The following is a 27781-nucleotide window of genomic DNA, read 5'->3' as shown; positions in this document are numbered from 1 at the left end:
TTATCAGAATTCATGTTTAATGTCAGAGTAATGGCTACGTAACAAAAAGGCTCTTTAGACATGCTTTACAGAATGTACAAGTAAACAAAGTCCAAAAATACTACTGAAAACAAAATGCAAAACTTCAACAATACAAAAAAAAGCAGCATTGGATATTGCCAGAGCAGTTACTGCTAACCTTTGGTATAAAGTCATAAAGGACGTTCAGAGAATAAAACAATACAAATGCACTTATGTTTTGCTGTGTTGGCGGATGTATGAAACCCTCCCAACATGTAGCTCCATTAAGATGAATTATCACTGCATGTTTTCATCTGAACTTTCTCAGTCGCTGAAAGAGGGCATTAAATTGACCTCGGCCAACAGTCAGAAGACATGAAACAACAAGAATCTGCTTCCACTGAGGCAGGGAGTGTTTCAAAATATAGAGGAACTAGTTAAAAGTCGTGTTTTTTTAGAGGTGGGTTTGGTAATTTGGAATTCAGAGGAAGAGGCTCGGAATGTGCTGATCTGGTCATTAAAGGCAAGCGGATGATCGACAAAATATGAGTTAGATCCATCAGAGAGTAAGAATAATATGCAATTCACATCTGCACGTACCACTGAGGTGTACCAATACATGTAGTCAATTTTTAGTAATTGATGACATAGAAGTAACAATAATTCTGTGGTCATTAGGGATGTAAATCACAAGTTATGACATGATGAGCAATTATAATTATATCGATTTTTTGGACAACGATATATTTGCTGATATAACAAAGTCTGCCACAATTTTGATTTAATTCAATTCAGTGATTAATATGAGTTGATCTTCAACTTCTTTCTGGCGCTAAGGCGGCTAACATTGTTATGATGTTTCACAAGAACGTGTGTCTGCACAGAAATGGTGGCATGGTCATGCTATGGTAATTTCAAAATAAAGGGGCATATTAAAGATGATGATATTTACAGATATTTTCAATTTGCACCGAAGATTTTGGAATGTTGATCATTTGAATGACTATCTAGATGGACGTGTCCTTACACCCCTTATGACCATGTTACACTTAGTGACATTACATGGAAAATATAGCATCAAGCTACAACATCACACATTTGCACGGCAGATTAACTTTTCAGCATTATTGACTTTAGTGTCTGAATTCAGCATCTTTGAACTCTCACTACAAAAAGAGCGAGAAAAGGAACATGACCCTTTCTTTCTTGGTCAAAAATAAAAGAGCAGAATGTAGCAGTACTCATGATGAACATAACAATCACAATAACAAAAATAAACTTTCAAATATCATTGTCAGACATTGTGTCCATGAAGAACGAGTATGATAAACTCTCAGTCGCTGCTTTTTTAGGTACAGCTAACTAAAACTACAGCAGTCTGATACAACAGTCCTACACAAATCCTGCTTTCCTCAGAGCTAAAGAGTAACGATTTGCCCCGAGGCATGTTAGGCTAGTAAATCTAGCAACTTGCCAGATTGAAGGAGGGGTAAAAAAAAGAATTTAACAAATCATTTTTTGAAGGGTTGATGGTGGAAGCAGCTCAGGAGTGCACTCAGGAGACAGAACGATGAATAAAGAGAAAGGATTTCAGTTTTCCTGGAAACAGGAGTTTAGTTTGGTGGCGTTAAGAGGATGTGGCCAAAACTCCAACTACGTGTTTGCCTCAAGTTTGAGAGCGGGGTGAGTTAACAGGGTTGGTTTTTTTTGACAATTAAGGTAAGTTTTTGTTGTTTTTTAAAACTGCTAATGAATAAAGAGATTTCTGAGTGCACACATGGAAGAAAACAATGTTGAATCCTACTTCATGAAAGTTAAAATGTTTAGTTTAAGCTGTAGAGAGGTGTTGATTTAACTGTATGACCACTTTGGAGGCTGTAGTTTGTGCTGCTGTTGAACTGGGGAGACCTCGAGCTCACCTGGTAGAGTGTGTGCCCCTTTTTAGACTGCGGTCGCTGGGGTTCGACTCCAACCAGCGGCCCTTTGCTGCATGTCACCCCCCCCCCTCTCTCTCTCCAACCTTTCAATTCTATCGCAGCTGTCCTATTAAAGGCAAAAATGCACATAAAAAACATTCTTTAAAAGAACTGTATTACATTTTCCAGAGAGGTGTTACTTACCCTCACTGATGTAGCGGACAAAATAACAAAGGCACCTGTCAATATAACTCAAACTAAATCCTCCAAAGGACCATACAGTTGAATAAAGATTCTCTCAAAAACACTGAACATTTATGACATTTAGATTCATGGCTGGACTGCTGTAGTAAACTGCATTCATTTTAGCTCGGTGTACCAGTTGAGGCAACCGAGTTTAATTTGCTAAATACATTGAACAGATGAGTCATCTGAGAGTCCCAAATAAAGCCAATCACATCTGAGCAACTCTGAAGTGCAATAATCAAGAGGATTTTTACGGACAACTCATGATATCCAACTTGCTCATAAAAAACAAAACACAAAAAACGTTCTTTTACATGAGAGGCATTTACGTTTTCAGATCGATCAAAACTTCAGGGTAACGCTGGACCAATAAAGTCTTAAAATTACTGCAGCTTATGTCTCAAACCTCTCTGCAAACAGACTAGTAAGACGTAGAATTTTATAGATTACTCGCCTTATGTACACATACATACATACATGTATAAAATAATACAATACATTCTCATTTTTCACAGTCCCAAGTGAAAACCTCGGCTTAATCAATATCTGCGGTAGGATCATTATCTTTTTTTGAGATAAAAGCGGAAGGACGATGTAAAACGGCATGCACACTGCATAATAAAGTTAACCACCGTTAAATTAAGTGCCTGTAAGATATGATAAAGGAGAGGGACAAATCAGTGCATACTGTAATATATAAGCCATAATGTCACCTGATCGAGGTTACTGAGAACGCTTGTTAAAAAGGCCATCTGAAAGACAACCATTAGAAAATAGCCAGCTAAACCATGATTGTCACATGTGCAAAACAACTGTACGCTTTCTCCCCAAACTGCTTGTCATCACAAAGACATAAAAATGAAGTAATTAGCAATCGACATGAAACAAGATCCGATAAAGATGATATAGGATATATTCATATATATTTATAATATACACCACATTTTGGTGTCACTGTCTCTGGGATTTGCATAACTAGATACCAGATAGAATAGCTTTGAGTCAGTCGGGATGGCTGTGGGAATGTGGGACATTTCAATGTTCTTTCCTATATTAACAACCACAAACTGCTGGTCAGGGAACTACAATTATCATCTCTTTAAACCGCCATTTTGCCCGCTCTGGAATAGGTGGTTTGTAATTTCTACTAAAGTCATGTAGGCTGCTCCAACAGGTGTCTGTACCGGGAATGATGAGACAAAGCTGCCAGTGTCAAGTGCACTGGCAAAAAGATTTCAGCCCCACAGCAGCCGGGACGGAGCTCGAATAAGACTCGACCATGTCTTGGCGTTCTCTCACGGCAGCATCCGACATGGCTCTTTAAAGCATACATTCATGGCTTTCTCTAGACAGAGAACAGAGAAGAGTGGAGGATGTGAGAGAACAGGGGTCCTGCAGAGGTGGAGGCGTCAAGGAGGAGGTCAGTTTAATCACTGGTCCCTTTCTCTGGCCTGACACAGCGGCCTCTCCACAGTGGAGAACGTCAGCATGTCCTCTTGAGTGAAAAGGGAATGTAAACATACAAGAGAGCATCTTTGGCAGAGTGTGAGGAGTCTCTTTGGAGGTAGTGGGTGAAGGGAGGAGGGGGGTGCAGCAACGAGGACTCAGAGGCAGAACGTGGGTGGAGTGTAAGGACCTATGTGGGAGCAGCATGCTCCTGAGGGTTAGTCCTATTAGAGGCACTTCTGTGGTCCTGTGTGCATTGGCTGGGAAAACAGTCCGCCTCTGCTTCACTCTGTTCCTCTGCCCCGTCGGCAGCGGAGGGCAGAGGTGGCGTCCTGTGTACTGTCACTGGGTGCTGCGACGCGCCTGGCTGGGGTTTCGAGGACGGGTCCTCGCCTTCTCCCCAGAAGGATCTGCTAAGAGAATCTGCAAAGACGATGAAACACAAAACTTAGATGCCTGCATTTTATCTCCACTAACAGATTCCTAAACAGTTTTTTTGGCAATCACAGATTTACTGTTGGTAAACGCCTTAAGCATAATCGCCATGTATTATCCGATTCCTGCTTCTCAAAGGATTTGCTGCTTTTCAATGTTTTATATCCATGTAACTTGAGAGCCTTTAGACTTTGAAGTGTCGATTGTAGGCTTGGAGGGTATCTGTTTTTTCATACTTTCCTGGAATTTTACTGATGTTTCATACGCTATATGATGGCGTCAGTGATCAGGTTAGAGCAGCCACACTGACGGCGTGCGCAGCACTGCTCAGCTGCAGCACATCAAGAAACAGAGTCACACCATTTTTTTCCACATTGCTTGCAGTTTTCAGTAAAAACAGATAGTGAAAATAGTCTTTGGATAATTACATTGACTCAATACTACAGTTTTAATGTCTTTATCTGTCATAGATATGAGCAAATACAAATGTATCTGTTTTACTCAACCTTTCCTGTTCCTGTTTCTGTGTTTCTTTGGTGACACAACTGAAGGGATTCTGACCCTGAAAACATAAATGCCTGCCTTATACTTTTGATTATTACCACATTTAAGTAGCTAGTTTTCCAGTTTGTTTGTTTGTTTATGAGTTAGCTAAGCTGACTTTTACACAGTTGTTTTTCTCATCTCAGCAGAGAATGTTAGTTTTAGCCTCCAAGTACTAACCTCAACTAAACAACATTATATACTATGTTATAATTCTTTTTTGTTATATCAACACAGACAACTATTGATCTGCTGCACAGTGGTGTGTTAACTACACTGGGAAAGACAGGCAGAATCTACAAATGGTGGAGAGGGCGGCTCAGCGAGTCATTGGGACCGAACAGCCACATCTAAAGGACATATACCGGCTGACTAAAAAGCAAAGCCAGCGGTATCTCAAAAGATCCATCCCACCCTGGACACTGTCTGTTTGCCTCCCTCCCCTCTGCAAGAAGGTATAGGACAATAAAACGCAGAATAAACAGACTGAAAAACAGCTTCTTTCAAGAGATATAACCTCTGTTTAACCTCCCACATACACACACACCCACAGACAACATGCACCCACAAACACTGCCAAAGACTAAAAAAGACTGACTGCTGTGAACAATAACTGCACCGACCTTACGCACACATTCACTACACACTACACTGGCATCATACTGCACATTGCAGTTTTTTGCACATACCGTCCTACATGCTGCTACCTAACCACTACTGCCCTGCTCAGTCACTTATTCAGGGACAAAGTTTCAAAACTTTTCCATAACTTTTCAAGGACCCATAGTTGAGAAAAACAGTTGTGTTTTTTTTAAATATCAGACAGAAACTGTACTCAAACATAATCTCAGCTAGCTCACATACACAAAGGAAGAGATGGAATGTGAGAAGAAAATGATTTGACGTTGATTACTGTCACTATTTTGCTACACACGACAACATTCAATGGTTTTTACTAATTCCATGACTTTTCCAGACTTAGGAATCTTTTCACATGATTGTGAAATTTCCATGACATTTCCAGGTTTTCCATGACTGTGGAACCTTGCAATTTGTCTCATTTCTAATACTTGACTTTGTATAGATTTTGCTACTCTGAATATTTCTATATTTTTTGCTCTTTTTTGCATCATTTACTTTTATTTGTTGAGCTTTTATGCTGCACACTCCTAAAGAGCTGTTAAATGTTTTAGTGTTCTTGGCAAGAAGACAACAATAATCTGTTTTACTACCCAAGTCTAATTTCTTCATTGCAGAATATATTATTGTAATGTACAGCATTTACATATATTATAGATTCGCAGCTATTATTCATATCATGTCACTTAACCTCATAACTTTCTCTTTAATTGCTCTTATATGGTTCATATTTTTAATTCTACTCTTCAACTATACGTACACACACACATCTTATTTTCTTTATACTCATTTTTATTCGATGTTTTTTTTCTATTTTTCTGCATTCGTTTGTCTGTGTGCTGCTGCAACACCTGAACTTCCCCTCCGGGGTAAATAGAAACTTATCTTAAATACAATCTTCTAGTTTTACTAGTTCAGTGGGAAATCTCTCATCTGTAAAAGAATGGCTTCAGTAAATCGATGACCTCAGTGTCTGCACTGTGTGTACCGTGTATAAAGCTGCGAGCTTACAGCTAACCTGCCTGAGCATGTCAGATTTATAGCAGCCACAAAAAGTAGAGAAAAATGTTTACAGAGTCCTACAAATTGTTTTTTTGTTATTTCCCAGTAGCTGCAGGAGGGTGAAACTTCAGCATGTTACCAAAAAACACCTCAGCAGGTAAGGAGTGATAGTTGGCACCTAGACAAAGACTGGTGTCACCACCTCGCTCTACTGGGTAAAATGTCTGTTTTTCAGGTCTCACCATTAGTGTAGTGCTCCGGGGGAGTGTGGCTGCTCAACCTTTTGTCATGAGAGGTGAGAAAGACGGAGGAGTCCTGGTTACTAATGAGGCTCTCCAGCGCCGTGTCCTCGTGCTGGGCGTGCTCACTGAAGCTTTCCTTCAGGCCTGGCAGGGTCTTGTCCAGCGGGTCGTCCTCCCCGAGGTAGGCGTAGGGGCAGTACTCCCGTGTGCGAGAGTAGATGTTGGCGTTGTCGTAGCAGTCAGAGCAGATGACCAGCGGACCTGCAGTTCCTGCCAAGAAAGAAGACGCATCTTAAATAAATGTTTCTGTGAATGTGTTTGTTTTTCAAAGCCTGTTTCAGACCTTGGCTTCATTTTGAGACTCCGTCAGTGTGATGTATGTTGACGGTGGCAGGAAAAAGGCCTATCAAGTACTCTCACTTGACTTTATGATTATTCTCACTGTATATTTATTATGTGTAAAACAATGATGATCTGTATTTATTCGTTTCAGAATAGAGAAAAGAAACTATTTCTTAACTTGTCTTTGTTTCTCAATTTTCATGCACTTTCAAAACCCTTTTGAGACCTGAAATTTTACTTAAAATTTCAAAACTTATTTTTGGTTTACACTGTTGGGGATCTGCATACAAAACATAATTAAAATACTATTTTGGTTACAAAATAACAAAGGTGTTATATCTTTTTTACTTTCCCCCTCTTTTTTAAATATCTTTAATATTTAAGCAGTTGTGTAAATTTTTATTTTTTTGACGTTTTTGTTTTGTGACAGCACTTTGAACTACTTTTGTGTACGAGAAGTGCATTACAAATCAAGTTTAATGTTGTTTGTTGTCTTTGTGAGTACAATATTGGTCCATCATAACATGAATCTATGTTTGTACTGCTGCAACTGATGCTTGCATCCTGATGTGATTAATAACATTAGTATGCATTTTCTCTTTTTTAAATTACTTAAATTATATTATATCAAAAGGACATTAAAATAAATACATATGGATGGAAAGACCTCCAACCTTATTACACTTTAATGTTAATACATCTACATAAAAACTAGAGAAGTTGGAAGGTCTTGTGAAACACATAGAAACTGCAGGAAAAAAAAAAAATTTTTAAAAGGCAGAAAAAAAATGAAAGCTGCCAAAAAAATGTAATCCTTTAAAAAAAACAACAAACATAACTGTTTGGGTGTAAATGACACGAACCTGTGGGGAGTCCAGCTAGTCCGTCTCGCGGCTCTCCAGGGTGGAAGCTGCTACGACCAGTGAACAAAGAGCCAACCCTGCAGTGCAGCATGCCATTCCCCTCCGTGTCCACCTCGCTGCCTGTGTCTCCATAACACACACCTGGGACACACATGATAATTAGTCAGTGTCTCATTTCAGCAAGGATCTGATCCAAAACACAAAAGCAGGAACAAGAACCTAATGGGCCTGGGAGTGTGCAAAACCTTTGGGTACTGAAAGGCAAATTTAAGAGGCTGGATTTTATTTACTGATGTTTATTTTAATGTTTTTCCATGTCAAAAGTTACTCATACGTGGTGCATCTTTGTCTCTGATATCTTGTGGTTGAATAATAACCTCACCTTGTATGAGAAGATCAGAGATGATTACTATAAAGGATTTTGTGAACATATTCTATACAAGAAAACCACATTTAATATGCCAAGATTATGACATAATTGTCTGCAAGCAGCAATTCTGTGGTTCAAGTCAGCATGAACAGTTTGAAGGTGAAAACTGCAAAGGATTAAATCAAATGTAAAAAAAAAACTTAACATCAATTTTTAAAAAAAAATCACTTACAGATTAGACAAACGGGACTGTTTCATCTTCCACTGAAAAAGTATTAAAATTTTCATTGTTCATGAAAGCTGCAGCCCTTGCTGTTGATGCTGCTACACTTCTTTCTTCCTTTTTTACTTGTTTATCGTCTCCTAATGAAAACACAGTCGTACTACCTGCGTACATCTCCCTTGGTACATGTCTACAGCTGTATGACAGTCCTGCCATGAGAAATAAAAACAGAAAAATGCTGATTGATCTTGCTCGATCAACCCATATTGTGTGGCGAGCAACATATAGAATATTTTGAATTACTAGCCATGGGCCGCTTTAAATCTGTCCAAAGGCCATGATTGGCCCCAAGGCCAGACTTTGGGCATGCCTGCCCTAGTGGCTGATTTGAATGAAACTTTCACAGTATGTTTCAGGTACTTATGTGGACAAATCCAGCCCAAGTGTTGTGGAGGGAGGTCTATTAATGTGCTGAGCACCATGTCTGAGTCAAACATGGTGAAATTCATCAAATCTAAAAGGATGATTACTCACCATCTGTGCCTTTATGGACATATCCATTGGAGAGAGGAGGCATGAGCTGCTGGTGGCTGCCAGCCTCAGAATTACTGTAGCCTTCCTGAGGCTCTGACAAAGTACCCTGAGAGGAGAGGTAGCTGGGGATGTCTGCTGGCAAATTCATCTCATCTGGAACAGACAGAGACAAATTTTTTACAGTGAATGGAGTTCTGTGAAGCACTCTATAGACACATTTCATGGTTCCCAAACAGCCACCATTACTGGGTGAAGCTTCAAATAAGGAACATTTATTTTGATGGTTATATGTCTGAACTACTGACCTGTGTTGGTGATACTGTAGTCCTCGCTTTTCCTGCGCATGTGATAGATGACAATCACCCAGACCAGCGAGGTCCCGACCACACAACACACCACCACAATCACCACGATGCCCACGGTGGTCCAGCCGTCCTGGTCGTACCCCGTGCCGGTGTCGCAGTTGGGTGATGGCGAGACGCTCAGGTAGATGTGGCCGCGTTCTGTTCCCAGAGTGTTAGACATAATGCAGGTGTATTTCCCAGCATCAGCAGGCCCAGCATCAACTATGATAAGGAGCTGGTTGGCTGCAGCAAAGAAGTGGCGCTCAGTGAGCACCAGAGGCCCGTCGTCCTTGGTCCAGTTGAGACGAGGGGCTGGGCTGCCTCCAGCTATACACTGAAGTACAGCAGTTTCACCGCGGGCCACTGTCCTGTCTTCCAGCGGCCGCATGAAGGACGGCGTTTCTGGAAGAGAAGCGGTTGTATTAATTTTTTTTTTATTCAATAAGAATTATCCCAGGGGCATTAATGTCAAACCGTACAAATAGACACGCATGAGGTCAAGAAACAGTTATAAAGAAATGTGATGTACACATATACATACACCAAAAGGGCACGACTCTTTTATTAAACCCATTAATGATCGTTGGATAACACTAGCCATGTGATGCAACAGATACGACACGCTGAAATACCTGGTTTTACTGATAATGTTGAGGAACTTTAATTTGAATTCTTAAACAAAATGCTCTATAAAAAAACAAAGCATATTTTGGAAGTTTACAAAAATGAGCATCTGAAGAGACAGAACTGTTCTTTGTTTTTGTTTTGTTAACAATGATGATTTCAGTTAGATTTGTTTAGGTCAAAGCTATTGAATATTTAATCATCCAAATTTTCTCACTATATCTTAGCCTTTCTAACCCTCTGGTGTGCATAAACAACAGCTTATAAACTGCTTTTTTATTACAAAAATCTGTATTGGCCATGAGAAGCATTGGTTGTCTGTGTTGGCTGAAAAGAAATCTGTATTGTGCGTCGCTTTTTTTAAGCTTTCTCCGAGGACGTGATATAATAAAGTTTGTATTCACACCATCTTTAGTTAAAAGTGCAGATTTGGAAACACAAAAACAAGGATGTGTAACAACTTTAAGAAATAAATGAGCAACCAATTTGAGCAGTGACTCAGCTGAGATGACCCAGTAGTGAAACATCAGTAGTACTCTGCTGATCAGGTGCATGACTCACCTAGGACGGTGAGAGTAGCGTTTGCAGACAGGCTGCCAGCTGCGTTTTGAGCCGTACAGCTGTACACCCCCATGTCTTCCGTTTTGACGTTAGCGATAAAGAAGATGTCATCATCTGGCATCACATGCATCCTGCGCTCCCGGGCAGCAGGGAAATCAGTGCCTCCATCCTTCTGCCAAGCAATCTGCGGTGATGGATGGCCTTCAGCAGCACACTCCAGCCTGGCCATCGTCCCAGTTCGGATTGTCAGATCCATGGGAGTCTTTAGAAAGGATGGCAGCTCTGAAAGAGAAGAGGATAGACAGAGTGGTCAAGGGTGGGACAGATATAAAATACAGTTTTAACATTTTTGAGCCACACTCACAGTGTATTGGCAAGAGCAGCACCTTATAGCTTAAAGAAAATAAAAGACTGCAGAGCAAGAGAAAAACACAGAGCCCCTTACTGAGAGTCATCAATCACATTCACTGACAAAGTGCAAACATCCTCACCATTGACAGTAAGCTTGGCCCTGTTGGAGTAGTTGGAGCCGAAGTGATTGGAGACCACACACTGGTAGCGCCCCTCATCAGTGAAGTTGACATTGAGGAGGTGAAGCACAGTAGTGTATATCAGCTCTCCCTCCTGATACTGGGCGTAGTTTTGAACTTCTGCATCATATAGCACCTCCCCGTCCTTCCGCCAAGCTGTGGTCATTGGTGAATCGCTGCTGCTGGACGCAACGCAGCTCAGAGTCACGTTGTTCCCCCGCAGCGCCACATACGTCTCTGGATGAGTTGTGATCTGAGGCTTGGGGAAATCATCTGTGAAGGAGTAGCGACAGAAGAGTTCAACTCAGAATTTTTCCGTGGTAGAAAATATATATTTTTTTACTCTTAAAATGAAATGATTCAGTGTTCATACAGACATTACCAAATGAAATTCAAGGACTTCCAAGTACTTTTTCAAGCAGTATTTTTTCATTTTCAATTCAAATTAACTTAATAATTTTCAATGTTGAATGTTTGCTAAACATGAGTAAATGATCCGATCAGTGTCTCTCTTTTCAGTGAAGTGTTACTTGTCACACCTTTTTTAGGCAGAACTGTGAAGAATCCTCAAAGTATTTAAATGACATAAGTGCTATGGTGCTTATGGCGTTACTTTAATGCGCAATTTTCTCATGCTTTGAAATTACTACTGACTGCATTCACACAGTTAACAGGAGAAGGAGAGACCTGCCACATTTGCCTGATGTCAGACAAAAACTTTAAACTTTTTACAAAAATGAGTACAGATTATGAAGACAGGAAAAAACATCTTTAAAGTGGGAACATCTGTAAGTAGCAAAAGGCCAAAAGCTGGAACTTAAGTATTAATTTCAGTTTTCAGCACAGCTATTACATCAGCACACCAATGAAGAGAGAGAAAAACAAATCACAGTGAAAAGCCGACTCACTAAGTTGAATTATGTTAAGTTTTGCAGTGCCAACATAGGAAGGCTAGTTTTGCCGAGGTTTTATGAGTGGATCAAAGTAAAGGCAAGGAAGAAAAAAGACGAAAAGTATGCCAATGTCAAGACGGTGATGCATCAGAGTTTTAAAAAAGAGAAAGTTAAGTGACTCCTGATTCTGAGCAGTTAAAATATTAGTGCAGTTCAGTTCAGACCTTTTATTTTCCCTCAAGGGGAAATCTGATCTGCAGTCGGCAGTACAAAACAATTCAAAAATACAATAAACAGGCAGAGGCAAACAGGCATCCCAATTAACAGTAAAAGTATGACTAAAGTCATCTAAAACTGTCAATAAAAGGAACAAGCACAGTCAACCATAAGAACTGACCAGTCATTAAAATATACAGAAATATCAATAAAAGGAGTAATCGCAGTCATTTCCAAATATTTAAAGTCTAAGTTAATTATGTTGATTGCACATGGAACAAAAAAAAATGTATTTCTATTTGTTCTAGCTCCAGGGAGCCTATATCTCCGTCCAGAGGGAAGAGGAATGAAGTCCACTAAGATTGGGTGATGAGAGATGGACAAGATTGACAGAGCCTTCTGCAAAACTTGTCTGTAAAAGATCTTTGTGTGAGAGAGCTGCTGCATGCCAATTCTCTTACTGGCTTCTATGACCATATTGGACAGACGATTTTTGTTTTGTACTGATTGGTTCCCATAAAATGAGATAAACAATGACGATGAACAACACTTTGGTCAAAGTAGAAGTCAGCGTTATGTGGTTCATTCAAATTTCAAGAACTTTTTAGTATTTTGTTTGAAAAGTGGGACTATTTTAAAAGTATTTGCAAAGTGTTTAATTTTTCCTCCTCAAAACATAACTTCAAACACCTTATGTGAAACCTGAAAATATTAGTTGGTGTTCAACATAAAACGTGCCGATGTAGAAAGTCAGCATAGCATTTCAGTCTATGAGGACCAGACATCTGTAGTTCTCAGTCTTCCAGATATTTGATATAACTGTTAATGAAATTAAAGTTTATGAAACCTGTGAACAAAACTTCCAGTGAAATAATGCGCTGTTGTTGTGAAATGTACAGTGTACTATAATAATCCACTACACACTAAAGTGATTTCAAAACATCCCAAAAGGAAAACTGCGTTTTCCAGGCTTTAACCAACACACATTTTTCGGTGTGTTGACAGAAAAGTTCCTACATTAGATCAGACTTGGAACAATATTAAAAAAGAGACAATGGGACTGACCACAAACAAACTCTTCAGAGCTGATGGACAGGACGTTGCGACCAAGCAGGCTGGCAGGATGAGCACAGACAGCTGAGACAGACTGCTGGAACTGGCTGTCAGTCAGCCACGGCCCCAGCCACTGCATGTGGCAGTCACACAGCAGGCTGCTCGTGTTCAGGATGCTGAGAACAAGGAAGGTAATCAAAAAAGTGTGAGGTGAGTCATTGTAAATTAGTTAGAATCATCAATCTGCTGTAGAGATAAAATCAGATGAACCCACTGAACAAATGAATATGAATTTGGGACTTCCAGGATTTGTTAAACATTTCAAAAAGTGATTTGTGATCAACCCTTTCAGGAAAACAAAATTGCATTTACTTGCTTGAAATGAAGGTTCAATTTGCCTACCTTTATCTATTCTGACAACATATCCAGTGTTGCTTGTGTTAACTGCGTGACTGTGAGCACGCAACAGTAGCTGCTTTTGTACTACATCAAACATCAAGTAAACAGAGCTCTGGCTGATCTGTAACAAAGTGTGTATTCTTGCTAAAAATGTGTTATTGATAAAACTAAGCAATTGTCTCAGTTCAGACACACAAAAAATACAACCTCAGTCTACAACAAAAACACAAACACAACACGGACAACAGGCATCATTTAACAATCTTAAAAGCTTAACCACTATCCAAGTGGTGCATCAGGCTTCTCATTTTCAAACCAGTCAGCAGGAGACAAAATAAAAAGTCAATCAAGCATGGGAACTGAATTACAGGTGTAAAGCAACCTTTAAATAATCTTAATAAAGACAGGAGATTGGATTCTCTGCTTAAAACGCCTCCGGAAACTTGTCTTGGTACACTTAATCCTGAAATAAATCTTAATTACGAAGGTGTAACCATTATGTTCCTCTCGCTGAGTTATCACGCAAAGCCACTTCATCAACTCTCCAAGCAAACAGTGCTATATTCTATTAAAGCAGCAGACTAATTAATAACAGGATATGACTGCTGTCATGATACATTTTCTGAGTTTGACAGCTGCTGGAGCATTTCGTTAGCCACTGCTTGAGAGGCACTCCTAAAAACCACAAAAAGGCAAGACACTTAACATTTCCACTGTTTTCCTTGTAGGAAAGAGACAAGTGGCAACCTCCAGGGCTAAAAAAAAACCCCACTGAGTCAATGCAGAGGTGAAAAAAACTGGAATACTTTGAATGGCCACTTGAGGCAGATTCCAGAGGCAAATAAATCCTCGCCCAACCAACCAACCCCCACCCTTGTGCCAACTTTTTATCAGTACAAGGGTGAGTAGATAATGACTGAATTTTAACACATTACATTTTCATTTTTGTGTTGACTATCCCTTTAAAGCTAAAGGTGCATAAATACGGGTGTGGACACTTAGATTGACATGCTATCTGCGAGGGGTCACCACAGTCTATAGCCACTTTTACACTGCATGTTCACGGCATAAATATCACACCGTTATGTCGCCTTGCTGTTCTGTATATGTATGACAGCGGAAATGGAGGAGAGAGTTGTCTCAGCTCTGAGCCGGGAAACATAAAAATGAGAAGTCGTGACCATGGGTGAGCAGGTGTGACATTTTGATGAAGCATTATGTTGGCGACCACACCATGGGAGATTTCAAAAGCAGCTGTTAGCAATTAGCTGCTAATTTAAAGAAGAAAACCAGCAGCCGTAAATGGTGAAACAATGAGATGAGGGAGCTCCCAACCCTCCGAGCAGAGGACGAGTTCAGCTGCCAAATAACAGAGACAGTAAATGATCATTTTTTCATAAAGCACTGCAGACACAATTGTTACTCAAGGCAGACACGGTTGTGTTAAATGTCACGCCCGTCACGCCTCTTTTGCTTCCAGGGTGCTGGCATTCTTTCTAAAATCACACGCTGAAGCTGCATGATGCCGTTGCTGTTTGGTTCTGTGTAAAAACGCGAAGGCGGTGCAAAAAAGGGACTTCGTTGTGGCCCTATAGCGCAATCTCTGTGTAAAATGGGCAAATGACTCAGATCCACCACTCGCTCCTCCACCGTTCCAAACTCTTGTCCAAATATGGTCAATTCTGTCCGCAAACCAGTGGGTGACGTCTCAATAGCTACATTTTATACAGTCTATGACAGGACTTTAAATCTAAATCAAAAATCTCTGCTTGTCTAACTGAGCCATAAATAATACAGTTTGGATAAGACAGCAATCTAATTACTCAGCAATTACACACATTTTTACAGGCAGTCACCAAAAAATGAGCTGAAAGACTTTAAAGTTAAGTTACTGTGCTCCCATGCATTCATTGCTAAAGCTATAGCAGTCCAACAGTTTGTCACAATTCATCTCCTTCATACAACTACATAACAGCAATTTAAAATGCGCTTTATGTCATTTAATTAGAACATCACTTAATCATTATAATTCCTTTTTGATGAAAGCAATGTTGTTAAATTAGGCAAAGAAACAATAATAACACCGGGTAAGGCTGGCTTCCAAATGTGCTTATGAGAGCTTTAAGATTCATTTAGTGTCTACTCACAACACTTTGAGCTTTATATGGGACAACGCCTCGGGGTGTATCGACATGATGCCATTCTTGCTGAGGTCCCTGCAGAGTGGACAGAAATATGGATTAGACACACCTAATGTGATCAAAATGGCATCCCATTTCACAGGCGTAAGACAACAACAGCAGCACAGTGGTAAAAAAAAAAAAAAGGCTTCTGCTATCTTTAATCATTCAACAATAACAAGAGATCCTTCTGAGACACAAGTGTGACTGTGCAGAGAAAGAAGGGTGTGCAGTGGCTTTACTCACAGGTGCTCCAGCTCTTCCAGGCCCTCGAACGCTTTCTTGGTGATTGATTTGATTTTGTTCCGCTGTATGATTCTGAAAATAAAATATAAACACAATTTTTAATATGGTGTGCATTTAAAATTGTTGCCATAACAGCTGCTCTGGGGTAACATGTTATTGCACACTGGAACCACTGAGTCAGCAGCTTTTGTGAAAGCTGTAGTAGGTAACTTTTTGTTAGATTTGCTGAAACTACTACAATGTTCTGAGAGCAGTGCATAAGACAGATATTTTGTGAAAAAATATTCCTCCTCCTCCTTCTCCTCGTAGTGCTTGTCATGGCATTTGCTAGAATCTACCGAAAGTGAGCAAAAACAACCAATCAGAGCAGAGGAGCCTCTAATGCCGCTGTCAATCATATCAATCACTATTCGTAAACTGCAGTCAAACTATCAAACTAGGCAGCGCAGAACAATTATGAATTCCGATTCTGATACCACACTGTCTACAGTTGTTTCCTTAAACATATTTTAGTGCACTGTTGCAATGAAAAAGATTATGACCCAACCACCATGTTGGAAAAAGTAGAGCCCAAAGAAGCATCCCCCACATGATGAAATTCACTGTACTCAGAACTCAGAAATAGAAAAACAACATCCAACACGGAAAAGTACCTTCAAGTCAGAATTCCAAGTCAGAAACTTAGGCAAGAACTATCTGGCCCACTTCGCGGACATAACGTATCTGACATCACAGCAAAATGTCAGTGCACATGTGAACCGGTCAGAATGATGTTTTCATCATTAACTTTACTTTATGTAGTGTTTTATGTAGCATTTGTGTTGTGAAATGTGTTGTTAACGTTGTAGCTGCCATTTCTATTCATTTGAGGTATGCATTAGTTTGGACGGACATATGCATGTCCGCAAAGACTTCTGAAGCACAAACAACTTTATGCTGTTGACTGTGATGGTTCACACTATCACACTCAGCACTCTTTTACACAATTTTGAGCTGTTGTACATTAATTTAATGAGCAAAGACAGGCAAGACTACGCCATTTCTCTTCACTAATGCCACTGGCGTAATTGATATTAGTCCTCTGTAAATGGTTCTGAATCTCAGAGACTTGACAAACAGACATCTGTTTGCTTCCCAAACAGATGCACTGGGAGGCATTTAAAATTGGAAATCAGTAATACAGAGTTGAAATTATCGACTTCTGACTTGCAACAGATTGCAGCATCTGTTTCACTGTATGGATGTAATGTCATTTTAAGAAAATATGACAACAAATTACCAACTACAGCTTTAAAAGGCCATGTTGAGGCATTTCATCAGCCTTTCAATGCAAGTTCGACTAAACTACACAGTTGCAATTTCACAGCAAAATAAAACCTGTTAAGTTCAAACAGACCTATCTTAATAAAGCTTACCAGTATCAGGAAGCACTTCTCACCATTTAAGTAGAATACATCCAAATCTCTGAAACTCTGATACAGATTATAAAATTACCCTGCTGCATTTGTCTAAATGCGATTTAATTTGGAACATATATTCAATGAAAATCTATCAATAATCTCATCTATCTATGTATGTGAATAATCTGAGAGTCCTCACAGTGTGTTCAGCTTCTTCATTCCATCAAACACACCAACGGAGTCTTCGATGGCCCAGGAGATTTCATTATTGCGGATATCTCTGAAAAACAAAGAGTCACATGTTAGAATTAAACAAACCCCTTAAAGACTAAAGATTTGATGACTCATCCTGCAAAGGGAGGACACATTATCTCCACTGCGGCTGTCAGTGGCGCTGACTCTCAGTCAGAAGACTAACAATCTGAGACACCGTACTTCCACTGTGTGTTACAGTTCGCTGCCCCCTGCTTTTCTGATGAGGGGAAATTAATTGGCTCTGTTTAGCACTGGGACAGTTCATGGGTCCCTTGGAAATACAGCGAGGCCTTGTGTTTACAGGATGGGTCATGGGCTCTTTTGTCTGTCTTTCCTCATGCCTGGCCACCTTTGAAAGAACTTCAGCACTCTCCAATTCCCCTCTCCCATGAAAGCTCCCAGGATGGTCGAACTCCAAAATATGACCCCTTTCTCGATTCTCGGTGGCTTACACAGAAGTCTGCGTGGCAAATAATGAGCTCACAACTTCCTCTTTTCTTCCACACTTCTTACAGCGCAGGTATGAAGAAGATGCTCAATTAGGCTGACATTCAGAGTCTTAGTCTTTGGTGTTTTCAAGGTTTTTGTGGAGGTGTAATATTAGCCACATCTGTTGTCTATTATTCTCCAACTACATGCATTTTTGTAACTGGATAGAGGTAGAAATAGCAGACTTATACCACTGTTGTACCAAGTAATGCATTTTGTAGCACTGATGTGGAATGCATTCATGTAGGAGGACGTTGTTGCAAAACATAACTCCCATAACAGAGCAGTGCACAATATTTAATGATATTCAACACCCAAGAAAACATAATCCCATTTCCCCCGACAACGCCAGAGCTGCTGAGTTATTTGTTGATATGCTCAGTAGGCACTGAAATGTTGAGCATATTAAATGTTGATATTATTTCATCCCTGCTTGATAAAGTATTAAAAAGCAAACAAACTCAAATCCCAGACCAGAAGGGGTTTTGGTCTACCCACACTGAAAAAAAGATTTTATCAGCCTTCACCTCTCAGCCTCTGGCTCAGTCAGCTCTCTTCCCCACACAGAATTACGACAACCCTCCATACACTACATTGTTCACAAGAAAGGCATGGACTGGTTAAATTTTCAGTTAAGATTCAGTTAAATTTTTTCCTAAATTCAGTGTTTTCCGTTTACATTTTGTTATCTGCAAGAGTGTCTAATTATGTGTTGGATGAATAAAATAATGATAAAATCATAACATCTTCAAAATTCAATTAATATCAATTAATTTTATGCAACACATTCAGAGGGCCTCATTCACATGACTGCAGGGTCCAACAATAACATTCATTTTCAGGATTTTTTTCCCAGTCACCCAACATCAAAGAGTAAAGTAATAACCCCCCACAACTTAGTTTGATTTCTTAATTTATAAGGGACACGGATAAAACCTATTATATTTCCTGTGAATATAATCCAATCAGGGTTCCCACATATTTTCACAGATAAATTTTTATATGATTTTTCAAGGATCCAAAATTATAAAACAAACAAAATATATATTTCAGCTAGCTGGCATACCTGGAGGGAGAATTGGAATGCAGGGATAAAATGAAATAATGTATATGATGGTATATGAAACACACATATACACATATTTGAGCAACATGACGCTGACAGCAAAAAACCCCCAATAAATTTGCCTTTATCTTACATTACATGGAAGGTTATCTGAGGAAGATTAGTGTAACAGTGTCAATATATGTAACAAAATTGCCTAAGATTTCAAAAAATTCCAAAAAGATTTTTTTTCTACTTCCGTGATTTTTTCCAGGCCTGGAAAATGCCATTGTGAAATTCCATGACTTTTCCATGTTTTTCATGACCATGGGACCCCTGTCTTATTTTAAAAAAACACCTTATTGTTAAAAGTGGACACAGTCGTGTGCACTGGGCTGTTTCACTGCATTTACAGGTCAGAGTACCGGAGCACTTTAACTTTCATAGCAGCTGCTGGGGATGCACGTGATGGCTGGCTTTATGTAGAAACATCAGATGCTGCCTCAGGACCACCATGAAGCACGGGAGGCAGTCAAGCTAATGTTAGCACTCATTCAAATCTTCGTTGCCAGAGGCTTCACTAAGGGAAAAGTGAACAGTGTTTCCCCAGGAGTCAGTAGCCCTGCCACTGTGTGTGAAGGAGCTAAGTCCCGCTCTCACGCCCAATAATATACCAAAACTTAGCAGCAAAGTATTTTTTTTTTCATTTAGCTTAAGCACTGTGGAAAAAAACCCACTTGTAATATTAGAAAAAAAAGACTTACAGCTGATCTACTTTTTATGATGTAATAATACCATTCCATATCACAAAGATAACGTGTTTTACATATAGTGCAAGAGTTTTGCATGCATTTCCACGTGGTGATGAAGCTCTCACTGCTTTAAAATTTCAAATGAAGACACCTATGTTTGCTTCTCCTGAGAATGAGCAGAGCTCTACTGTAGATTTTTCACATTTCTCATCAACTCATCTGAAATCAGCATGATGCCGACAGTGAACGGCAGGACAGAAGACACAAAAGCAAGAGAACAGGATTCTACGGAAATAACACATTGGGTGGTTTGATCTAAGACTAAACAGATGACTAATGACAAGCAGAATCAGAACACAAGACTGTATCAGAGGATGCAGACTTGAAACGCTGGCATTCTCTACTTTTATTTCTCTAAACTACTTTGGATTACTTGGGAAATGTATTCAAGACAACACTAGAACTACACATGAAGAGTGAAACAAACCACAGACCTACTGTAGTGAGCAGCCTTCGTGAGAATGCACAGAGCCAAGAACATGTCAGGAGGGTTATATTACACAAACTCCACTTAAACACACCTGTTAGATCAAAATGGTAACACATAATTTGGGAAGATTTATTTGAGGCGAGGAACTTACAGGGTGCGCAGGCTTGCCAGGCCACTGAACACTCCCTCTCCCAAATGGCTGATGGAGTTTTCTCCGAGGTTCAGGCTCTCCAGGAGACCTAATCCTACGAACGCCGTCTCCTCAAGTCTCGTGAGATGATTGAAGGACAAGTCTCTGCAAAAAACAACCACAAACATAAGCGAGATTAGCTCAAAGTTTCCTTATTTAACACCAGTTTTGTAGGTTAATTTATCTCCACATAAAAGAATGATTATCTAAAATGACGCATTTTCACAAAATTGTTTTAAAAAAACAACAAAAAAAACCCATATGCAATACATCCACCGCAGGCAAGATAGCATTGAATCAGCTCCAGCCACCCAAAAGTAGCGCAGCAAGATAACAGTAACTCCTCAGAGCACACAGAATGAATTTCAGAGCCCCGGGGCTGATGGAAGTAAGTGGGGACTCTTAGCTGCGTGGGGATTTTAGCTTTGAAGCAAACACACTCACAGTTCCTCCAGCTTTTGGCAAAACTCCCAGGCGTCTGGTCGGATGATGCCGACAGCATTCTGGCTGACCCGTAGGATACGCAGCATGCGGAGTCCATACAGCCAGCCTTTGTTGACCTCAGTCAGGTTGTTGTGCTCCAGCTCTCTGAGACACAGATGGAGTTAACAAAATGACATTAACAAAAAGTACTGAAAATGCATAAATTGTTTTATTTTATTAACAAAACTGCCAGAAAGATCATGGCATGAACAGTCAACACAAGATGCAGAAAAAATACAGAGTATATTTGCGCTCTTTATAGCTACTTTTAAAGGTTTTACACTTTACTGTTCCACAATTGCATACACTGCTTAAAGGCATAGTTTCAGTTTTTTGAAGTGGGGTTGTATGGGCTACATATCCATAGTTGAAGGGCAAAACAAATTTCCAACATGGTGGCCAACGCCATTAAGGAAATGCCATCGAACTGCAGCACAAACCTGTCAATTTCAAAATATTTGGATCACCTCGCCCAAGAAGAAAAACAAAGATATGTGAACAAACTGCAAGTTTAGGGCACTTGCAATTAATTTACAGCACCCCTCATAGTATTCCTATCACTAAAATCAGCTTCCTTTTTTTCTTTTTTTTTTTTAAACAAATGACTACACTTGTATGGCTACAAAACACTGCTAATTTTAGTTGTTTGTTGTAAATTCACTGTTTTAGGTCTTTTGTTTGTTTTTGTTTGTAAAATCTTCATGCTGTTTATTTTTAACATCTTGCTGTTGTGCTCTTCTGAATCTGTTTGTTCTTTCATGTCAAATTTGTCATGCTGCTGTCTAAGCCCAGACAACCTTGAAAAGGAGATTTTGAAACTCAATGGGATTTTTTTCTTTAAAGTTCCTGTCATTGCTTCATTTTGACATTGCTTATATCTATCTTGTGAAGAACCCCTTTATTTATCCTGCTGCCAGGATGAAAGCGTAGAAAAGTATGGACAGTTACATGTATTTTTGATCTGAACAGTCGATAATGCTGCTGTTTGGGCGGTGAAAGACAAGAAATTCTTCATTGTCAGCGAGTGAGTTTGTTAGTTCATGCTATTGAGGCTTTTATTTCATAAAAAACTGCAACACTGTACTTACAGTTCTTCCATGTTGTTTAGTCCAAAAAAGGCTCCATCCATGAGCTTAGTGATGCTGTTCCTCTGCATCTTCAGTGACCTCAGCGAGTCCATTCCTTTAAATGTCAAACTGTCCACTATCTTGATCTTGTTACGCTTCATTTCACTAAAATGACAGCAAGAAAGAGACCAGCTTTCATCAACTGAGTACATCTAGAGCAAAACAAACTTGAGCTGAATTTAATTCCTTTTTCATTCATTCATTCATTTTCTGTAACAGCTTATCCTCATAAGGGTGGCGCGGTGGGGGGTTATCCCAACTGTCATTGGGTGAGAGGCGGGGTACACCCTGGACAGGTTGCCAAACGATTAGTTTTTTATTGATTAATCTATCGATAATTTTTTTAAGTGATCTAACTGTTATTTTTTTATTACTCAATAAATATTAAAAATGACATTTTTAAACGTGTCATACACTGCAGGTCATTATTCTCCAACAAAAAATAACCCAGTCTTAACTGGTAATTCAAAATAAAATGCATAGTATCAGCAACTGATGGCATTCTGTCCACAGACACACAGTCAGACAGCTTTTGTTTTGAAAGGGAAGCAAGGAAGTTGAGGTAAACCAAACATCTTTGTATTTTCTCATCTCTGTGACAGAGAGACTTTAACTTTTGCCTTATAAAATGGTATAGAGTCAACAAACGCGAGCGTCACGCTTAAAAAAAACGATGAGCCACCGTTTCTCTAGATGTGCTGCAGCTGACATGCAGCTCAGAAGCGCCTGACAAGCGTTGGGCGAGCAGCGTGCACGCTCTGACTTGATACAAGAGTGCCGAAACAAAAAACAACACGCCCGGCACTGCTCACGCTCTCATTACATGCGCTGTGTGAAACAGTGCGACGCGTTGACATATGATACGTGAATCGACGTATTCACGTAATCGATTACAGCAATTACAGCGACCCATCGCCCCAGCTCTAATTCAGAGTCACCAAATAACCTGACATGCATGTCTTTGGATTGTGGGAGGAAGCCGGAGAACCCAGACAGAACCCCTGCGGACGTTGGAGAAAATGCAAACTCTGCACAGAGGGGCCCCCCCGCCCAGGGTCTGAACCTTGCCCCAACCTGGATTCGAACGGGGGACCCTCTTGCTGTGAGGCAGTGCTGAAGCTACTTATGTACGAGTCGTTACAACAGAATTAAAATCCCCACATTTGTCTTCCAACTATCAACTGACAAATTATTTCAGTTTTGCACCAAAAAACACATCATGTGATACTTACAGGAACTGAAGCTGTGGAAGTTTGAAGACTTTGGATGGCAGCACAGCTAATCTGTTCCTGTTCAGCCTCAGCACCAGCAGGGAGCTGGAGATGTTTTCAAAGCAGCCGGGCTCGAGGATGCTGATCTTGTTATTACTCAAATTCCTTTGAGAAAAAGAAAGAGAAGAAAAATAAGAGACACAATCAGCAAGGACAAGGCCGCCTGCTTTATAGTTATAAATGAATATCCACAAGAGGAGGCAGCACAGAGCCAGCTGGTCCACAAAAAGACGCTTTCTGACCAGCAACAAACTGATCAAAATAAGGTTTTTTTTTTGTTGTTGTTTTTTTTTTTACTCTGACTTGATAAAAACACTCTACATGTCTTGGCTTCAATAGTAATACTTTGCTTCAATATGTGCTCTGTAATTCTTTGTAAAGCCATAACTGGTATGTCATCTTACTTACTTTCTTTTATTAAAATGAGGTTTTTGTGCAGTATTGTGCAGACTGTGATTGTATTGTCAGGCTATGATTGTAGGCAATTGTCAGAAACTTTCTTGATGAAGAAAAAAAGAATCTGTAAAATAAAAGTGATTACATACAGATATTTCAGCTGCATGGAGGGGAAGGATCCAACTTTGAGCTCGGAGATGGAGTTGGATGTCAGGTCCAGTGTCTCCAAGGAAACGTATGGCTGCAGCTGATGCATCGAGAGCTCTGAGATCCGATTGTGGACTCTGAATCATAGAAAAAATATGACAGGTAATGTAATGACACTGATTACTACTAACATGAGGGAAGAATCCTTAAGGCACAATACCAATGTTTTGGTTTTAGTATATTTGAATATATACAACGCTATAAGGCATCAAAAGCTTAAAAATTTCCAATTATTCCAAAAGGGTCTAAGTTTACAAAAAATTAGGGCAGCACAACACGCAAAGCAGAAAAGAAACAAACCAATTTTTTTTTTTAATCATTTGACAATTATTTTGACAGATATTGATGGCAATATTAGTTGTGATCTTAGTGGGACTGGTAATTTTTGCATTTTACTTTCACCAGAAAAAAAATTAAAAATTGAAATGATGATTATGTGATTAGAGCAAGGAAACAAGCATGTTTCCTTAGATTTGGAATATGGTTTGTAGGCCAGGGCATCTTCACAGATGAGATCAGATTTCACTTTATTAATAGATTTAATTCTGAAATTGGTCTTGTTTCCCACACTTTTCACGTGAACGCACATAAATAGAAAAATACAAACAATATTTAACCCACACACTGTTGTAGCATAACAATGCTCAAGTTTTAACAGTATGTTGGGACACATATGACCTTAATCAAAAAATTACAGCTCCTGCGATTGGATACTGCACATGGCTATATTGCGATTTTGAAAACTTTCAGTTAATCATGCAGTCCTTCAGAAGAGAGACAGTTTATTTTTTGCAATAACAACAAAAAGAAACATTTAACAGTCTTTTTTTCTTGAGGGGAAGCACATAAAGAGAGAAAGCCCTAAAGGCAGCGTACATTTACATCAACAAACTCAAGGCTTATTTTGTGTATTTGCTTTAGGAGGGACAGGAGAGGCTAGAAAACCCGAAGGGGATTCTATACTTACAATGACAGCGACGTGATATTTGAGGAAACATCTCCAAAAAAAGGAAGAACCGTCAGCTCATTGTGATTCATGGTGCTGAAATAAAATACAACATAGCATTAGTGTCATATTGAAAAGACCTTTACATAATTTAAATCCTGGATTGTCCAACATCTTCCAAAACAGTCATTACAAGAGTCTTCAAAGTTTTTCAGGCCAAGGGCCCCTTAGTTGAAGGAGAGACGAAGCAGGGACCCCCAATTACACATTGTGTATAAAACTGAGCTGAACTAGAGATAATTTTCTGAATATTCTAAACAATAAAAATTATCTTTGAAAATACGCATTAACATGAATACAGAGCATCATTAACAGACACATTTTATATGTAATGGTACTGTTACTATTATTGTTGCTGTGCATACCCCCCTCCCCTCTCTCACCCTCTCTTTTCTATGTATCACTTTTCCAACTACAGTACTTTTACTGTTCTTTACGACATCTATTGCACATCTGTCCATCCTGGAAGAGGGCTCCCTCTTCGGTCCCTTTCTGCCCCCCCTTTATAGGGTTTCTTTGGATGACTTTTTCCTTAGTCTCTGTGAGGGTCTACGGACAGAGGGATGTCGTGTGCTGTAAAGCCGTCTGAGGCAAACTGTGATTTGTGATAATGGGCTTTATAAATAAAATTTACTTGAATATTGCATTGAGCGAGTTTGTATTATATAGATTAATGTCAAAATATTGTAAAGAATGCAATACAAATAAATCAATGGCAGCACGAACTATGACTTCCAAAAGTGACCATAAACATGAGAAAACACCTTTGTAGACTACTTTAAACAAAAACTGAACATTATAACCTTTGTGAAGGTTGCATTCATTCATTATTTATAGACTACATTGCTTTTAGCAAAGTGCACCTAATAAACAGACAACGCAATGTATATGTGTCAGATTCATATCCCAGTACCAGTGGAGTAATGTCACCAAGTAATAATACGCCATTACAATACTTGAGTAATTTTTGGAGTTTCTGTACTTTACTTGAGTTTTTAAATTTCTGTCAACTTTCACTTTTACTCCTCTACATTCCCTACATAAAATATATGCTTTTACTACACTAATTGTTTCCTAAGCATTTTAGTTACTTACTACAAAATAGAGAAGGAAGGTAGGGTAGATTAGTGAAGGAGTGGGAGGGATGGTAAAACTGGATTTTGATCTTTAAATCATTTACGTTGTATGAAAAACCGTGTTTTTCTTCAAGTGTAACGTACACGCCATTTTTACAGTACTGTATGTTCAGACGAAGTAAATTTCATAATTCTGAATAACTGCCTCTTCAGTACCAGAATTTACTTAAATTTTGAATACTTTAGTACATGTAAAATCACTTTTCATTCTGAAGTACAGTAAAAATCATATTATGGATGCGGATAATGTCAGCACATCATTGGTTGTGGCAGCTCTTGGCTTTGAAATGACATACTGGAATTGACCAACATGCTGATTTCTGCTGATTCACAAATAAAATGTGAAAAAAAAGCGAACATGTACAAAACATGAACCCTCAGTTGAAGTACTTTTCTTATTTAGCACAATGAATAAATATTGTATACACTGAAAAGTATTGTATTTATATGCCCCCATCTGCTGGTGGGCCATCATGATAAGAGCATGCATAATATGATGTTAATTCCTCTACTGAAACACTTAATGATCCCTTAAATTACACAGGAAATAAAGTAGATATGTGAAAAAGATCAACATTGAAATTGGTTATCGGCCAAATCAGCAAAAATCAAATACTGTGCATCCTTATATCAGAAACTTCAAGTCTTTTACCAGATCAATATGCTAATAGGTGAATTAAACCTCTACCAAAGTTATTTTCTGGTAAGATTTCTGTAGTGTATTTTTACTTAAATGTGGCTTTCAGGTACTTTATCCACCACTGCCCAGTACAGTACTGGATAAATGAGTTTGGATGTGATTATTATTCTTTTTAAATGTCCCAGTGATGCTTTTGTTGATATAATAAGGAAATAAACCAAAAGTCATGTCCTGAAACAAACCATATCACATAGACATTTGGAGTCAAGTGTCTAGAAGACATCTAAATGTGGTTTCTTTGTATGTTGTGGCTCACCTCTTGGTTGAGCAACAAATCAGTGCAGAGCATTCAGGACAAACTTATTAGCATCTAACCGGTTTGCTACTCACACTTGTGTTATCTCATCTGGTGTGTCCACAGGAGCCGTGGACAGCCTTTTTCTGTTGCAGTCCAGAACTTGGACCCCATCTTGTCCTTTAGTACACGAGCAAGGAGCGGGACAAGACTCCAGAGCCCAGGCAGTCAAACTCAGCAGCATGAAGACAAGGGCCGAAGGAATGGGCCAACCCTCCGCCATTTTAAATGTCTTCCTACTGAGGGCTACGTAGCTACGTGGCTAACTCGCTAAACTGGCACGTTAACTGTTACAAAACCACCATCAAATCGTCCCTGCGATTTGATATCAGTCAAAAGAAGACACGCTTTTGGTTGATAGTGTCATGACTCCAGGCGGGACCTTAAAATACATATTTTCCCAACTTGCGTGAAGCATCCCAGCAGAGATTTCTCCCCTTCTTCCCAGAGCCTGGAAATCCTTCCGCTCCAATCCGGACAGTGGACACCCTCCCGGGGAAGCTAATGCTAGCTCAACGCTGAGCTGATTCGGTCCCACAAATACGCCACTTTTAACCACACAACATCGGTTAAACTCCACGCTTGGTTAGCGTTTGATTACACCGAACGATATGAAACAGTATAATTACTTCATGTGGGTTGTTTACAACAAATATTCTCCGTCTTTCTGTCCCGCAAGAACAACAAAGCGC

General features: G+C 39.5%; 1 protein-coding gene across 1 annotated transcript; it reads right to left on the bottom strand.

The window, feature by feature from the left end:
- Positions 1-27781, bottom strand: lrig2 (leucine-rich repeats and immunoglobulin-like domains 2). The gene is made up of 18 exons (XM_042509043.1): positions 27125-27781; positions 24920-24994; positions 23895-24029; positions 23311-23454; positions 22040-22183; positions 20913-21056; positions 20430-20573; positions 17447-17527; positions 15848-15919; positions 15569-15637; positions 13035-13198; positions 10822-11133; positions 10331-10612; positions 9107-9547; positions 8802-8954; positions 7675-7815; positions 6470-6739; positions 1-4031 (listed from the first exon to the last, which is right to left on the bottom strand). The coding sequence occupies exons 1-18, from the start codon at positions 27310-27312 to the stop codon at positions 3799-3801; spliced, it is 3192 nt and encodes a 1063-aa protein (XP_042364977.1). The 5' UTR covers positions 27313-27781; the 3' UTR covers positions 1-3798.

The sequence above is a fragment of the Plectropomus leopardus genome, chromosome 2 (genome assembly GCF_008729295.1).
Source record: "Plectropomus leopardus isolate mb chromosome 2, YSFRI_Pleo_2.0, whole genome shotgun sequence".
In the NCBI taxonomy this organism is placed as follows: domain Eukaryota; kingdom Metazoa; phylum Chordata; class Actinopteri; order Perciformes; family Serranidae; genus Plectropomus; species Plectropomus leopardus.
This window is presented reverse-complemented; position numbering and strand designations above follow the sequence as displayed.

Coding starts and splice junctions, on each gene's coding strand:
- lrig2 (XM_042509043.1), bottom strand. CDS start 27,312: ATGGCGGAGGGTTGGCCCATTCCTTCGGCCCTTGTCTTCATGCTGCTG. Junction 21,057..22,039: donor CTAAACAACATGGAAGAACT/GTAAGTACAGTG, acceptor TCTGTGTCTCAG/AGAGCTGGAGCACAACAACC. Junction 10,613..10,821: donor GGCCAAGCTTACTGTCAATG/GTGAGGATGTTT, acceptor CTTCTCTTTCAG/AGCTGCCATCCTTTCTAAAG.